This window comes from Stegodyphus dumicola, chromosome 7 (assembly GCF_044657685.1).
Source record: "Stegodyphus dumicola isolate Sdum_Otavi_A_Nest chromosome 7, ASM4465768v1".
NCBI lineage: Eukaryota > Metazoa > Arthropoda > Arachnida > Araneae > Eresidae > Stegodyphus > Stegodyphus dumicola.
In genome coordinates, this window is record NC_140774.1 from 121813040 (window position 1) to 121829391 (window position 16352).

General features: G+C 33.1%; 1 protein-coding gene and 1 long non-coding RNA gene across 6 annotated transcripts in view; one reads left to right on the top strand and one right to left on the bottom strand.

The window, feature by feature from the left end:
* Positions 1-16352, bottom strand: part of LOC118185904 (uncharacterized) — a 189376-nt gene that overhangs the window by 152910 nt on the left and 20114 nt on the right. For all 5 annotated transcript variants that reach the window (XM_035355855.2, XM_035355854.2, XM_035355852.2 and 2 more), the window contains exon 3: positions 6124-6277. In XM_035355855.2, the coding sequence (XP_035211746.2) occupies positions 6124-6277 (154 nt within the window). The remainder of the gene's footprint in view (positions 1-6123; positions 6278-16352) is intronic.
* The window catches only part of LOC146996333 (uncharacterized), a 343935-nt gene that overhangs the window by 69833 nt on the left and 257750 nt on the right, over positions 1-16352 (top strand). The gene's annotated exons all lie outside the window — the stretch shown is intronic.

The following is a 16352-nucleotide window of genomic DNA, read 5'->3' on the forward strand; positions in this document are numbered from 1 at the left end:
TGAACCAAGGCCCATCATAACGGGAGTAAGCGTCACTAACCTTTATATCATCCGAGCAGCAATGTGTTCTCGTCATGTGTGAATTTAACATATTCATTCATCTGTGCTCCTGCAGGTAATTTTCTTGCATGCTCTTTTTTCTTTTTGAAATATAATAACGATTAAAAAAGATCATCTGTAAAATTTGTTACATATAAAATACATATATTTAATCCTTCATAATTGCTATCGATAAAAAGAACAAAAGTAGATATTACCAAAGAAAAATTTAATGTACTTTGGTGGTCCAGGAATTTCTAGTACTTGTCGCTCGAGGCTAGGTCTCATTGCACAGCTTAGTAGCTCCAGAATCTGATTATAAAAAATTCAGTCTAGCGTACACATATCCCAAGAAGGGTTGCTTTGTTGTTTGGTAGGTTTTTGCGAGCGAAGCTCTAAGGGAAAGGAAGGCACGTAAACCCGAGACATGTTTTCTTACTGATCAGAAATTCGTCACACTGATTATACGCAATTTCGAGAAAAAGGGTAAAAAGGTAGTCAGAAAAAGAAAAGATAAAAAATCTGCCGATCACCACAACTTTTGGTCTGTCCTGATGAAAAACTCGGCGCCGGGAACCAAGCGGGGGTGTGTGGGAACCCTTAATAACACCACGTCTTCGGAGAGACACAGAAAGGATGGGGGGAGACAAACGACAGGTGGCGGAACCGGCTCTCGGCTACCTGTTCTCACACTCCTCCGCAATTTCGACTTTCCTTTTTACATTCTCCTCCGTCTACGACACATCTCCTCCCCCACCATAATCATTCTCCCTGGCGCAGAGAACGCCCCTTACCCTCCCTGTGCTTCTGCATTCGAAAAACTGCAGTTTAAAGGTATATTACAAGCGATTTTCCTAATTCCTGTCTCTGCGATTCTTTTGCTTTGAACTGCAAGAATGATAAAGAAGTCTTTAATGATTTTCAGCAACTAATCGCCCTTTATTAAAACGAAAATTTTCGGAATTTGATAGTTTGTCAAAGGGAATAAGTTGTTCAGTAATCTCATTTAGAAATATTTTTATTTCTTAGACAGTTCGAGAAGGTGCTGCCATGGTCCATTCAAATTTCTAACTTGCTTTGAAGATGTGAAGATCAGGTTCGCTTAATCCCTTGCACCTAACTGAAAAGCGGTAGTACCGGTCGAGTAAAATTCATATAACCAACTATCTGGCATGGCAACTTCGATCTCCTAGATCATTCGAGAAGTGGCTGTCATAATCTACTAAAATTTCTAATGTGCTTTGAAGATGTGAGGATCAAGTTGACGTAAATCTCTGTATCTAGCTGAAAAGCCGACGTTCACTTAAACTTCGCAGAACCATCTGCTTGGTCTGGCGATCTTCTCTACCTCTCGATCTTCTATACTTCTTGGAAACCACTAGCCATCACAACAAGTGTCGTAATGGCTCACAACATTAGTCGTTGCAAGAAGAAGAGTTGCACACTAGCTATTATAAGAAGAATACTTTACACTTATTAACAATGTTTTTCTGTCCAAAGAAGGAATCACGGTAAGATTTAAACTTAACCTCTACTTTGCAGTTAGTATCACAAAAAGTGTAAATCGAAATGATAATTCAGATACTCATAGTCTTTCTTCTGGCAGTTATAAAAGCATTATTCGATAAGCAAATGTATGGCAAATTTTGCAATGACAGTATTAAAAATAGAAATGAAAAGAAAAGAATATATAGTTTTAATAGACTATACATAAACATACACACATACGCATATATATATGCATTTTATTTATGAATGAGATCGGTTAAAAGGGGAAAAAAACAGATTTTTTAAATTTGTTAAATTTATCGAAAAGTTTTTTTTTATTTTTTTTATTTTTTTTTATTTTTTATTTTATTTATTATTATTATTTATTTTATTTATTTATTTTTTTTTTTTTAATTTCCAATGGCTAGGCAAAACGTTATAAAGACCTAAAATCTTATTAACAGAGATTACCAAACGTAGAATTTGGAAAGTTAACTTTACACTATAAGATAATGATTTATGCTTTATATGGATAGTCGCAGCCATTTCAAATATCTTCAGCTGCCTGAAGTTGCAGCACTAGACTTCGATTAGCCTACAGATGTTGGTGTTCATTAATTTCCAGTAGCAGTAGGGTCTGGAATATATTTTTTACTCTACTAATTATTTCTTATTGGAAAATAAATAAATAAAATAAAGGATTATATTCACTATGTGCTGATTGTCTGTTCACAAGCTGCTAATTTCTTCTTGTTAGTGGCGAATTAGTATCTTGTTAGTGGTGAATCAGTATCTTGTTAGTGGTGAATCAGTATCTTGTTAGTGGTGAATCAGTATCTCAATTACGTTAATATTCACATAATTTTTATTAATAAAAAGCGGCTAATTATATGTAAGCAAGATATTACGAACGTAAAGTTCTTCCTGTATTAAATCAATAAAATCGCTTTTCTTCAGTTGCTTTCCAAATATTCGCCATTGTCCTTCATTGAAGATTAAATCATTAATTGCTTTTTTGAATAATGATTGGGGATGAGCTAAGTTGGCTATATTAAATCGCAACATCGGAAGATCCAGAAAAATTTCTATAAACAATTTTAAAGCCAGATCAGAATAAATACCTAGGATTTAAGAATAGTGATAATTATTTCTAATTAGTCTACAGAAATCATTATCACTATTCTTTGATGTCATATATTTATTCTATTCGGGCTACAAAAAGTGTATTATTTCTCAACTACAAGAGGCAACTTTCAAAATATTAAACGAAAAATTTGCCTTTCATATAAATTTTGAATTTACACGTAGAGAAGTACACCGTTTTAATGAAAAACGCGAAAACACATTACGAGTCGCATAATTTGGTTCGTTAAATTATGTTTAAGACAAAAAGAGTAGATAATAATAATTTTTATTCACTAATGTAGCAATTGCTTCATTCGTTTCTTTTGTGATTCAAAAAATTATATTACTTTTCGCAGATATGTTTGCCTTTATGTAAAATGAAGTATACATCTGATCGAAGTTATGCAGAAATTTGACTTGTGATCTGAACATTCTGTACTCAGACATTGCTCAAGATTCCATTTTATTTAATGAGTAAATGTTTTTCTATAAGACCATCATGCATTTGTATTTAGTTAGTCTAGACTTGATGGGCATTCTTTAAAATTAATTCTGTTATCCATTACTAAACTGCCGAGTAATTATCGATAAAACTTCTAAGGCAATTCACAAATGGCCCGTATTGAGGAAAAATTAAATGCATGTGGAATTCGGTATCTCAAAGATTTCATTGTTTTTCACCTCTTACAAAGAAGACTTCTTAAATATATATATATATAATATATAAGATAAAATAAAATTAGTAATCAAAAACGAAAAGATAATTTCATTTAAGCCGGGATACTAATTTCAAGTATTATTTTGAGATTTCGAAAAACAAGTACAACAACTTGCAAGCATTTCGTGTCATTCAAAACTTTTTGCGAATTCTCTCCTACTAATATATAACTTCTTTGAACCAAATTTTTAAGCCGGTTGATTTTCGATCAATTTTCTATTATTATTTACTGAATCATTGTTAAGTCGAGCACCAGGTTTTATTTTAATCTCACCAAAGATCAGATTTAATGTGGTTAATTTCTTAATTGGAAGCTAAATTCTTAGTAAGCGAAACTTGTCCTCCATCAACGTGGGAGGGATATTACGGAGCCTGAGCCAGTGGCGCGTAAAATGTGGAAATGATTGACGTCAATCCCGAAGATTAGCCACTTATACGCATGGGAGGACACAATCCCGCTCTTGTTCTCCCAAGCCTCCTGAAGCCTCCAGCACCAATGAATTTCGGAATTCTAGACAGTGTTGAGCGGGAATTCAGCCCTTAAAGATACGAATGTGAAGTACACACCCTTTGCCTCTACTACTTGTGCTAGAAGCTACTTTAAATTTGGATGTCTACCTTAGAGTTTTCGACACAAATGCTTTGGTGATGACTTTGATGTTGTGGCTTGCTTTTCGAAACGTCTCACTGCGTTTTATTACCATCATCGATAACCAGATCATCGATAACAATTATTACTTCTGTGGCAAGAATATTTAAAGCATTCACATTCTCATCTTCATATCTCGTTTTAGAGTACGTTTCGAAATATAATATTAAATGGTTTAAGTTTTTAAAGTAAGACTCCAAGTGTCTGTGCTTGTTTAGAGCTACAAAAGTATTTAAAAATTTTCAGAACTGGAAGTCCTGAAATTTTTGAAGTACTTGAAATACTTTCGAAATTCTTTTTGAAATACTTTCTGACACTATATATTTACACCATTCAGTTTAGACGTTTGACATTGAATTGAATGAAAATATTTGAAATCTGACATTGAATTAAATGAAAGACATGGACGTTTGTAATTGTATAGTATCTTTGTGGTATATGGGTACTCTAAATACACGACAAACTGAAATTCTTCTCGAGAGGTTGGAGGCAGGGAAGAAGGGTGGGTGACCCTTGGATCCGTCCCTCGAGGTCTCTCCATATTATTGTCAGACAAGTGAGATAAGTCACAACAACAATACAAAAAAAAAAAAAAAAAAATAAATAAATAAAATAAATAAAAAATAAAGTTCCCGTTAATAGCTGAAGCAACAAAACGCTGTCTATCATATTAAAACTTAATATAAGCCGTATAAGGACGTGTGTATAAAATAACTTTCAAAACATTCCTAGAATATAATCCCCTCATGCTTGAAAAGGTGAAAATGGGCCAAAATTTGCATTATTAAAATTAGGAAAGCTGTGAAACACTTGTGTAACCCCAGAAACTCTTTTCCAGTAGAAGCAAAACTAATCGAAATGGCATTATTGAAACAAGGCGATTAAACTATATCTAGCGGGGCATGATGTGGCAGCACAGAACATCTCAGTTCTCAAAATGCAGCATCATTCTAGGTGTTCCCAGCTTACTTTTTGCTTACACCTTTGAAATTTAACTTGAATAGATATCAATCCTGACACTATGTCATCTTTAATGTTACAAATCATCTTAAAAACGGCTTCAGTAACTGTTTTCAACAGTTTCGTAATCGTTGACAAAAGTGATAGGCAAAATTTTCATTCTTTATGCTTAATATCTTAGCCTTCACAAATATTAAATTTGTTAACAGTAATCTTGTTTTAAAATTTAAATAAAGTAAAATATTTCGAATTATCGAAAAAATTATTCGAAAAAATCCTGCATTTGGCAGAAATTTAATTATGCATATTATTGAACAGACATTAATATTTTTTCAATCAGCCATGGTGAAAATCCAAAGAGGATTCTCAGTCATTGCTAATATATCTCAACTTACCCTATTTTTATACACCTGGTATCTGCTATTAAATATTTAAAAGTGAACATCAACAAGATTGTTTATGCGCAACGTAATTATCGAAGTAATTAGTCGAAAAGTAATGTGCATATGTTATTAATCGTCAGCTCACTCTGCAGCTTTGTCTATCGTTAAAATGAAATCTCGCTTATAAAGGACATACTTCTGAAATAATTCAAAAATAGTAAGATAAATAAATGAAAGCATAATGAGAGAAGTAAAGAACATTCAAATTTTGATTTTCATGAAAGCATCCAAACGCTTTGCAGGCGTACCATTACGTTTAATGTTAGAGTGAGTATAAGTAAATAACCAAACACTAAAAAACTTTGTTCCCTTTTCTTATGCCTTACGAATTTAACTGTTAAACACTGCAGAAGCACTATGAGCTCATTCATGCACAAACTTCCCATTACTATTAAAGTCATAATAAGAAAATTGCCAGTTCAGCTTGCTAATACCGAGAAATATTTTCTTTTTAGTTAATAAATTTCATTAAACTTTATATTTTAATGCTCCCTAATACGTATAAAATATTAAAGCTCATTTTTAATCCAAGGGGTTATCTCTGCTGTAAATCTTCGTGCACGGAGTGATTTTTTTTTTTTATAAAGAAGATGGGTACAATACAAATAGGGAAAGTAATTAATATTTCAACTTCTTATAAATTCACAAAGATCAGACTAAAATGAAATATCATGTGCTAAGGAATTGCACGTGGTACTCACGTTTCTTTTTGGAGTCAGCGTCCGCCTGCATCTGGTGACCGGGGGAAGATGACACCAGATTGGTCATCATCACCCCAGTCATGTCCCCATACATCTCCTCTTGCATCCGACGATCCACATCCGACTCAAATCTCACCTGCGCATCGTTGCCGATCTAAAAAAGAACAACACATATCATTAGGAACCTACTTAATCAGAAGCTAAATAGTGTAACTGTATTAATTGTATTCTAATAAAATCTATAAGGTTTGTTCTTCTCCACCAGAAATTTTTCAGCGTTTACAGCCATTGACTCATTATCTGCTCCAAAGCTATTATAACCTTTGGGGAATTAAATGTAATTGTATCTTTGTTCCTTCCATTTCTATAAATCAAATGTCGTCAACGAACTCTGACGTTGGGAAGAGCATAATGTCGTCTATTAACTTTGCTAAACATTAGCATTACAAACAGAAGCGACCGCTTTATAACGGTGCATGTTGTAAAGGTGCCTGCTTCATTATACAGGTTGGCAGCAATTCGAAAAGACAGAAACCTTCGCAAGAGTGCCCAGCCATAACTGCGCGCTACCTTACAGTAGATCGGTTTTTAATAATTGAATACTTTCTTATATCTACTTATATTTGTATAATGATACCTATATATGTATATGTGCGTGCATGTGTTTTTAAATGATTATGGTTGCAATTTTTTGGTACTGAAAAATTTTTCAATCTAAAGGCAGTCATGGGCGTGTCAGGCATTTCGTTATCTCGAGTATCACATAATTAGCTAAACACATTCAATTAAATGGAAGATATGAACGAATCCATTTCTTTTAATTTTATAGCTTGTAAGATCACATGTGATAGAAAGAAGTAAATTAAGTTGTTTTGAAGACTTTAGGTTATTTTGAAACCAGAAGAGATGAAAAATAAGTAATGCCCTCGCCAGGACTCGAACCACTGACTTTACTGACCATTACACCACGAAGGCATGTTAAGAAGGCGGGACAAATACCTTATAAAGTAACTACATTTTATCTTTAACACATTTTTATATTTTTTTATTTCAAGACTTTAACCATTTTTATTTTTATTTTTATTTTTATTTATTTATTTTTTATTTTTTTTTTTTTTTTTTTCTTTAAAGTTACGTGTTAACTATGTTCCGAAAGTTTTATTTACGTCTGATACGATATTTCTGGTGGAATACGCATTGCGTTGAATCCCGAATTCACAATAAGTTGTTTCTTTTAAATTTTCCCCTATCTTGCTATATATATATATATATATATTTTAAATTGCAAAGATACTCAGCAAATAAAATTTTATCTAGATCTAGCAAGGAGGAATATAAACGAGCAAGAAAAGAAGAATGGTTTTCTATTTAACCATAACTAATTTTCGGATGTAATAAAGCCTGAATATGTTCATAATCTATGTGCATTTATTTATCTATTCGAAAGAAGAGAGGAAGTCACTCATGTTGAATATGTTTATTAAACCAGAGGTGTTATCAGGTACGTTACGTTCACGCCGTGAATGAAAATGAGTTCCATTTCCTTTAGCTTGTTTTATGGCCTTTGTCTACAGTTTGATATGACTAAGAGGGAAAATATCGGTAACTTTTGTTTAGTGTGTAATCAACTGCAAGTACTTTATTTTAAAACAACACAGCGACATCATTATGCATACTTAAAATACAAGTTTATTATATGCCATAATGGGAAAACATTTCTGACCAGGAATATGAAAAATTACTTCTGCTCTCCTCAGGATTCGAAACAGGGAGTTTTCCATTATTAATTAGGCATATTAGCCATTTACATCTCCTCAGCCAGCATGGGGAATGCAATACTTCCTTTCTTTCCCTTTCCCTTTAAGGGCGACTGGAATGAAACATGGGATCTCGTTGACAAAATTCAAGCAATGATAAAATATCGCCCACCACTTTGAAGTCCGGTGTCACTGCAGAGGCCATTTTTTAAAAAATCTCTTTCGGAACAAAGAAACACAGAAATACCAACTTTGCATTCTCCGGTCTTGTAACCATAGATCTTCCCAATTATTAGTTAGACTTGCTAAGCACATATACCACGAAAGTACACTCTGGGAAAAGAAATATTCTCTTGAGACGAAATCGGCTCAGCATATGATGGTTATCTGTGGGAAGGACTGCCTTAGTGAAGATTGTTTTAAGGAAAACTAGCTCATATTCACGTTACACTTGGGAAAAAAACTCTACACGTTCACTATTCTAATCAAATATGAGATTAAATATTTCCTTTTATTATTAAAAAAGAGGAGGAGGGAGAAATATTCAGAAAAAGAAGGAAACCCCATTTTTATACTTTCATAGAGTTACAGGTCATAGAATATAGAAACAATTATTTTTATTAAATTTTTGCAGGAAAAGGCTACTATAATCCGAATAATTATACGTTTTAGAGTCGTTTTAGAGTTAGTATAATGTTGAATATGCATGTTAAAATAAGAGCCTAATCAGTCACCTAACATTCCTGGCATAGATTAAAAATGTATGTATCTGTGACTATGCTAATAGGGTTCTTAATACATAAAATCGCTCATTATTTTACTTAATAAATTTGCCTTTTTTGCTTCCCAAAAGTTTAACCCAAAAGTCTTTTAGATCTATGATATACTCCTTCAAATTGCCTTGAATACTGTTGTTACGAATGTAGTCTTTAACTGACACATACTTTTAATTCGGTTCTATGTATTTCCATGTAAAGCTACGTATTTCCATGTACAGCAGATATAGGGACTTTTAATAATCAATATATCAATGTCACGTTAGACACTCGGAACAGACATATCAGTTTTATGCAAAAAGTTTATGAAAAACTTTCTTTGTTTCTTCCTTCCCTTGTAAAGACGATATCAGCCTTTTCCATAATTTTTCAAACACTTTTTGGTTCACTGTGCTTCGTTTCGAGGTTTTCTTTTCCTCAACAAGTTTGTCCAGCATACTTCTCTCTTGCAATTATAATTAGATGTCTTTTGAGTGCAACCAGGAGACACCTGTGATTGAAAGCCATTAAAAAATTTTAGGTATTTCATGCACTTCTAAGTGTTATTAATTAAATTATTTACGCAATACAGAAACGGAGTGGAAGCTATTAAAGTCTTTTCAAAGCATTGACAAACCTTGCCGCAGATTTCTATTACAGCCACGCTATTGCGTGTCCTGAATATCCCAATTATGGCCATGTTTTCAAATTATTAGACTGATAGTTTAGAATCTCTTTCTCTTAGAATGGAAAAATGAACCTTTAAGTTATTTGTCCCGCCTTCTTAGCATCCTTCGTGGTGTAGTGGTCAGCACGCTCGACGCATATTCGAGAGTTCCGTGGTTCTAGTTTGGCAAGGGCATTGCTCATTTTTCACGTCTCCTGCTTCGAAATAATCTAATGTCTCTAAAAACCTACATGAAAATGGAACCAATAAAGAATCGATTGATATGGTGCTTGGAAAGATGGGTGAATATATGCTTAAAAGTTTGTTTCAAAAATGTTTTTGCAACCAAATTTATTAAACGTGTTTTTACTGCTCAATGCTTTTCAATATTCCTTTACTGCCTCCATCCCCCCTTTTTAGATTTTCCCAGCGCCAACAGGCGAGCGATAACAACTACTTTGATCTATCTCTTGTATAAGCTGCGAACAATATTCTTGCTGAGGAGACAGTGAAAAAGCAGGTAGGATGGGCGAATGCCAAATTGCCTTGACATCGACTAGGCAATTTCGATTGTGAATTCAGATGATGGCTTTAAAATATCGTACGAATACCAACGATTATGTTATTCGAAGACTCCATTAGCTTGATTAATAAATTAACACACACACACACATACATATATATATAAAGCTTAATTAACGAGATTTATATATGTATACATATTCAGAGTAGGTATATTATATTCCTCTATTACAAACATCTGACGTCATCAGTAATGGCTTTGGAACTATTCAAGATTACAAACTTCGTTCTCTCCAAAGAATACGAGGAAAGCAAACAAAGGCCGTGCGCTTCTTTGTGGCAAGTCTCTCTTGTAACAATTTGTCCACTCGTCTTCCCTTTCGCGTGATTGTCTGAAACAAGGTCATCAAGAGGAGAGTTTCGAAGCCTTCCTCGTAATCCGAATCACAAGCGTACTTTACCATTCCATGTTCTGCGAATGAGGGCAATAGCAAGATTCCTTGAATATGATGTTCCTCAAACATTCAACGGCCAAGTCTGGAATTTTTTCTTACTCAGAATATCTTTAAATAATTTTCTTTCGGAAATTTGCAGTATGTAGGTGTGACAGATACATTAGCCCCAAGAATCATGTGATCTAGACCAAAATTTTTTTATTTGCTTCTGTTTTAATGCGTCCTTGAATTTAGAATTATTGCAAGATTTTGTATTCCGCTATTTGTTATTCGCTGTTTTTAGGCAAAATGAACAGTTTATAGAATCCGAATTCCTCAGTTCCTCATATCACCTTGCCCAGTTTGCTTCTTTGCATCAGAATGATTATTTACATAAAATGAATATTTTCAAAGAAGATAGATTTATTGACAATAATTTAGCCATTTGGGTCCACTGAACTAACTGAAGATCTCAGTGAGATGGAATTAAATTTGTTTTCATTTCCTTCTCTTAACATATCTCTTAAACTCCATTATCTCGACATGTACTCATAAATAGGTTTTCAACAATCCACGGTTACTATTGCCCTGCTTGGAGACAATAAATTTTTATAACTATGAACGTAAAGTTTTGATTAAAGTTTAATATTCGTGATGCAACTAATATATTGCCTCTTGAAAATCAATGGTACAAGTCGACATCACAAAAAATAAAATTTGTTACAATAAATAATTGCATCGAAACTGAAAATTCGGTTATTTTGTTAATAGGACTTTTTACGGGAACGATCTATCTTTAACATAGAATTAGAATTTTAATTTAAATTGTTTACAGTATAGTGATTCATTACAAAAGTAATTATTGCAATCAATGCTACAAATTATGGGTACAATGCTACAATTCATATCGTAATTTAAAGCAGTGCTTCTTTTTTAATAAATTTAATTTAGAATAATGTAATGTTAGCAGTTTTGTAGCTAATCATTTCAAATACTTCATCTACGTAACAATGAAGGACTCTAAATAGTTGTAGTTTTATTAGATCTGTTTTTTAATTGGACCCCTATAAATCGATAAAAAGTTTCATTAGACTCTTTCATAATCATAAATACGTATTGTAAAGAAATACTATCAACGGATTTAGGGATATTAACACATCATAAAATGTATACACATATGTGTACATACATGAAATAGCACTAAAAATATTTAATAAAATTATTTTTCTGCTCTGTTAAATTACGAAGCAAAACAAAACAGAAGACCTTTTGTTAAAAAAGAAAGTAAAATCGTAAAGACATTAGGATTTTTGAAAGCCGGAGAGATGAAAAATTAGCAACCACCTTCGCCGGGAATCGAACCACGGACCCCTGAAATACCGGCTGAGTGTGCTGACCACTACACCCCAAAGGCACGCTAGGAAGGCGGGAGAAATACCTTTTAAAATTATGATGTATGCTAATTTGCTATAATTAAAAGTTCATTGAAATTAAAAACATAAAATTGAGATAGCTACAGTTTAGGACATTTTTAAATATTTAAGAAAGTAGCTATATTTCAGAAGCAGAAAGTGTGGTCTTTCTATTTACAGTGCTCTTAATACAAGATGTTCGAATAAGATGTTTGATGAGCCAGTAGGAAACAGAACAAAAATATTTGTTATTGTAAGTAACTCTATTTTCTGGTAATTTTAATTTTGATTCTGGTTTAGGAATCAGAAGAATTTTGAAGAATTCACGTGTCAGAAGACAACGTGTCAGAAGAATTATCAAAAGAAAATTCGAACTAAACATATTTTATTTTTGTGTTAAAAGCAGCCTTAAAACAACTTCATATTTAATTTTCCGTTTACTATAGGATGCGTCTCCTTGTACAGTTTTTGTAATTTTCCCCATTTTTAACAGTTTTCTTCAGAAAACCTACAAAAACACCCTCTTTGGAAGTGGAAAGCCCTTGAATTACCAGCCCCTGGAAGCAATAGAATAATCATCGCTACAGCGGAGATTATAATTCTAGAGATGTTTACAAAATCCAGCATTTAGTGTAGGCAATAATGGGAAATCTTAGCATAAGCACTGAAAAAAATTAACGATTGGCTGACTGATATAATTATTTGCTTCAATCATCAGTAAAACTTTACCAACCAGTATCTTTTCCATCTAATATGCATGACCTAAGGGATATTGTACTGAAATTCTGTTTCATTTTATCTTTCAGTAATTTTGCGGTTTTTATGAAAAATGTGAGCTTAGTGATAATATTTCTTACTAATCAATATCTAAAGCGCTAGCGGTAATAAACTCTGGTATTTAGCGCAAAGTTTTGGTTAGGTTCTCTTTCTCTAGGCTAATCTTTGGACTCAAGGATCAGGAAGAACAGAACTCTTATTGAATCTGGAATAGTTACCAGTTACAAAACATGCGTGGAGGAATAGAGTAGAGTTCCTTATACCTCTATTATTATTTGAGACATCCTGAGATATATATAGTTTAACACAGCAAAAGGTACCCTGAAGTAAACAATAGTCACATTTTATTGACCGAAGATAGTAAGCACCTTAAGTAATAACAGTGATTTCTCTTGCCTTTCGCTTTGTAGTGGAATATGAATCTCTAATACTGAAGATCTATATTTACGATTTTAAATTTCTTACGGTAAATACGCTCGTGCGGAAATCGCACAACTCGTTTCGGCATGCATGACGCTTCCTCTTCCATTTCATAAGTGATACGAACGCATGACTGCACACTGTGATAACAACCAGAAAGACATAATTTTCAAATGAGCGTAATTACTCCATTGGTAACTTTATTTCGAATCCAATAATGAAGGAATGACATCATTAATAAATTTTAAGTCCCAAAGGAACGGAAATATCAATCTAATTAGAATATTTTTAAAGTATACCTCTATGAGAGAACTGATGCAATGTTTGCTTACTCGAGTCTTAAACTAATATTTATCTGTCTCGTTATCGGCCCTGTTGGAAAACTATATATTGTGTGCAGTGAATAAGCAATAAACGTCATTTCAAATCAGCTATATCTGATGTCATTTTACTGCTTGAAAGAAGTGAAGCGTGAATTTCAAAATATTGAGCAAACTCAGGGAATGCTTCTGTTAAGGGAAAACAAAAGTCCTCTTGGCGAAGTGCAGTCTTAGAGCAAGGTACCCATGCCTCTTGGTAGACACTTTTGTGTAAGAGTTAATCGTCTAAACATTGGTAGGTAATCTATCGGATGGTAAAGGGATGGTAAGCGGGGCGTTCGGGCGATTCCTCCGCGCTGCCTCATCCACGCGAGGGTCTCGTTTGAAGGTGGAACGCTAGAACCAAAGTGAGAGCGTTGTTGCGTGACGCCTTTTAATTTCAAATCGTCGGTCGTGACCCACTCATAAAATGACGAGTGCGTCGGCCAAAGAAAATGCGTCGTCGATATTCGCGCAGGTGTCAATGTTTCATTTCAGTTTCTCTGGAATGAGTACGAGACGCTGTTGTCGATAATTCTACGACAAGACACCATTATTCTGTTTTACCAACTCTCCGAAAAGTTATCTCAGCTAGAAAGACTTAAGTCCAATATTATTTATTCTGTTGTTAAATTAAAAAAGCAGCCATGAGAACTTAATTTGGTCTCAATGACATTCACTGAGATCAAAACAAAGAACAGGCAACGAAAGTAAAAGGTTGCTTGTGAAAGGCAGCGCAAGTATGTTTAAAATTCAATATCAAAATGTTTTACTGATCTACGAGTTTAATGAAATATCATAATTGCACAAAAGTAATCAATTAGTGTATATTACGGATTACGTGTTGATTAATTAACCAATCAGTATATATTATAGATTACGTGTTGGTTAATATCACTGCCGAGGAAGATATTATTTCTCTTCAACTTTTTTCCAAATATTTTTCAGTTTGTGCATATCAAAATTAAATACTGATAGGAAGACTGACTAAAATATTTTACAAAATGTTGCATATTTGTACGACTGCGTAATAATAGATAAATATTCTAGAGTATCATTAAAACACATTTATCATGTTAGGCATTTTTAGTTCCAGTTCACAACAAAAAGCTCTTCAATACGAATGCGCAAAACTGCGGCAACAGATACTTAACCTTAAATAAACTTACTATAAAATAAACTTAAAATTGCTTCCCTTCAATAAACTTTCACATGTTGTCATCAACGCATTAATATTTACTTCATTACCTTAAATTTCGCATTCTGGCATTTTTTTTTACTCAGACAACTGTTTCATTCGTTCCTTCCTCCGCATGGATTTTCTTCTAAGACTTATTTCTAGTAACACTAACAAATTAAAAAAAAAAAAAAAAAAAAACTTCTGGAACAGCAGGTATTAATTACAAAAGTAAGATTTTGTAACTAATCAAAGCAAAAAAGGCATGTTAAATTTTATTTTGATTTCAGGTATTAATAAAAAAGTGCTTTGGTTTGTGTCAACAAGCGAATAGAAAACATCTGTGATTGACAACAGAACAAATAAAACAACTCCTAAAAGATCGTATAAAACAGCCACCTTCTTATTAGCAATAAAACATTTCAAAAAGAAAAACAAAAATTCCGTCTTTCTAGCAACATAGCTCAGACAACTTGTTGCCCTAAGGCGTCCTTAGAATTAGTTTCAAGTCTCAAGAAACCACAGCATGAAAATTATCATTTTCTTACACTTCACGGTACATTAACATGATCAGTAATTTGTAGGCAGAGTAATATAATAATCATAGGTATTTTTTTTAAGAAAATATTTTTTAATGCACCTGCTTATTTTATAGGCTCATTATTTTATTTATTTCGCATACATCCTTTATTCTGCAAAACCTGAAATCTCTATACGAGACAATTAGTGAATTTAAAGGAAATGCATGATTTTCACTTTTGTATATATGTGTTCTCTCGTATTTTATTCAAACGGATGAGAAAGTATTACTATTAGAACTACTGGATGCAATTAGCGCAGTATGCGGCAATCGAACTTTTTCGAATTTTAACTGATTTCTAATTTTTAGTCAACTCAATTTTAGGGAGAGAATGAATTCTCTATCTACGATTCCCGAAATTACATGATTTCTTGTTTTAAGTTTTAATTAATCACGAAATACTTGTTTTTAATTGTCTCGAACAAAAACTAAATTTAGCACTTTGCATATGAACCAAGAATTGCAATGAAAGTGAAATACCGGCCTCGTTCCTGCTGCTTGTGAAGAGACGGTCAATAGATGCATTCTTTGTGCAAGCAGCAAGAGACAGACGGACAGGTAACCGCTCACCAGCTGTTGTTTACTTAAAGAAGAGCTCCGGGCAAAGGGGTTTTTACTTCACGACAGTTACTTCCGATTCTATTTAAAACTCTACCTGTCAATCATCTTTAAGTCCTACTCTATGAACACTATGGCGTCTATGCCTGAAAACTCAACATAAGCAGTTTAAAAAGACTGATCTCTTATGGGAAAGAATGCTAGAGCGTTAGCTTGCATTCCATCTGGCTGTAAAGAAAAGTATTACTCGTGTGATTCAAATTTTGATTCTGATTTCATTATTTTTAAACAACGGAAAACACAAATTGATATTAGATTAGACTGTAAATATTAATACAAGTTAATTTTAAAGAGGAAAACATGCATGGTATAAAATAGAAACTCAGATGCTGAAACTATGGATCAAAGGCGAAGAAACGTAAGTGTAGAACAAAAGAAAATAGGAAAAATTCACCAAGATGGAATGAAAAGAATGCTAATCCAAGTATTCAAATTAGAAAATGTTCAATGCGTGAATTGTAAGGCATCATCTTCTGAAAGAATACTTTAATAAAATGTCGTTCTAAGAGATCTCAAAAACGAATTGAAATTTTTTCTTATATTTTGCCATTTTTTTCCCTAAAGAAACGTATGCTAATGCATTGTTCAAAGAGCAATAGAACTGTTTTATGTTTTCACATAATTTTTGCGTTTTTGCGTTCACGTTTCTTTGCTTTCAAATGCCATTTATCTTTAAATTCCTTATATGTAATCAGATATTATTTTTATAGCCTATTTTGAGAATGAGTTATCTGTAAAGTCATATCTTTGA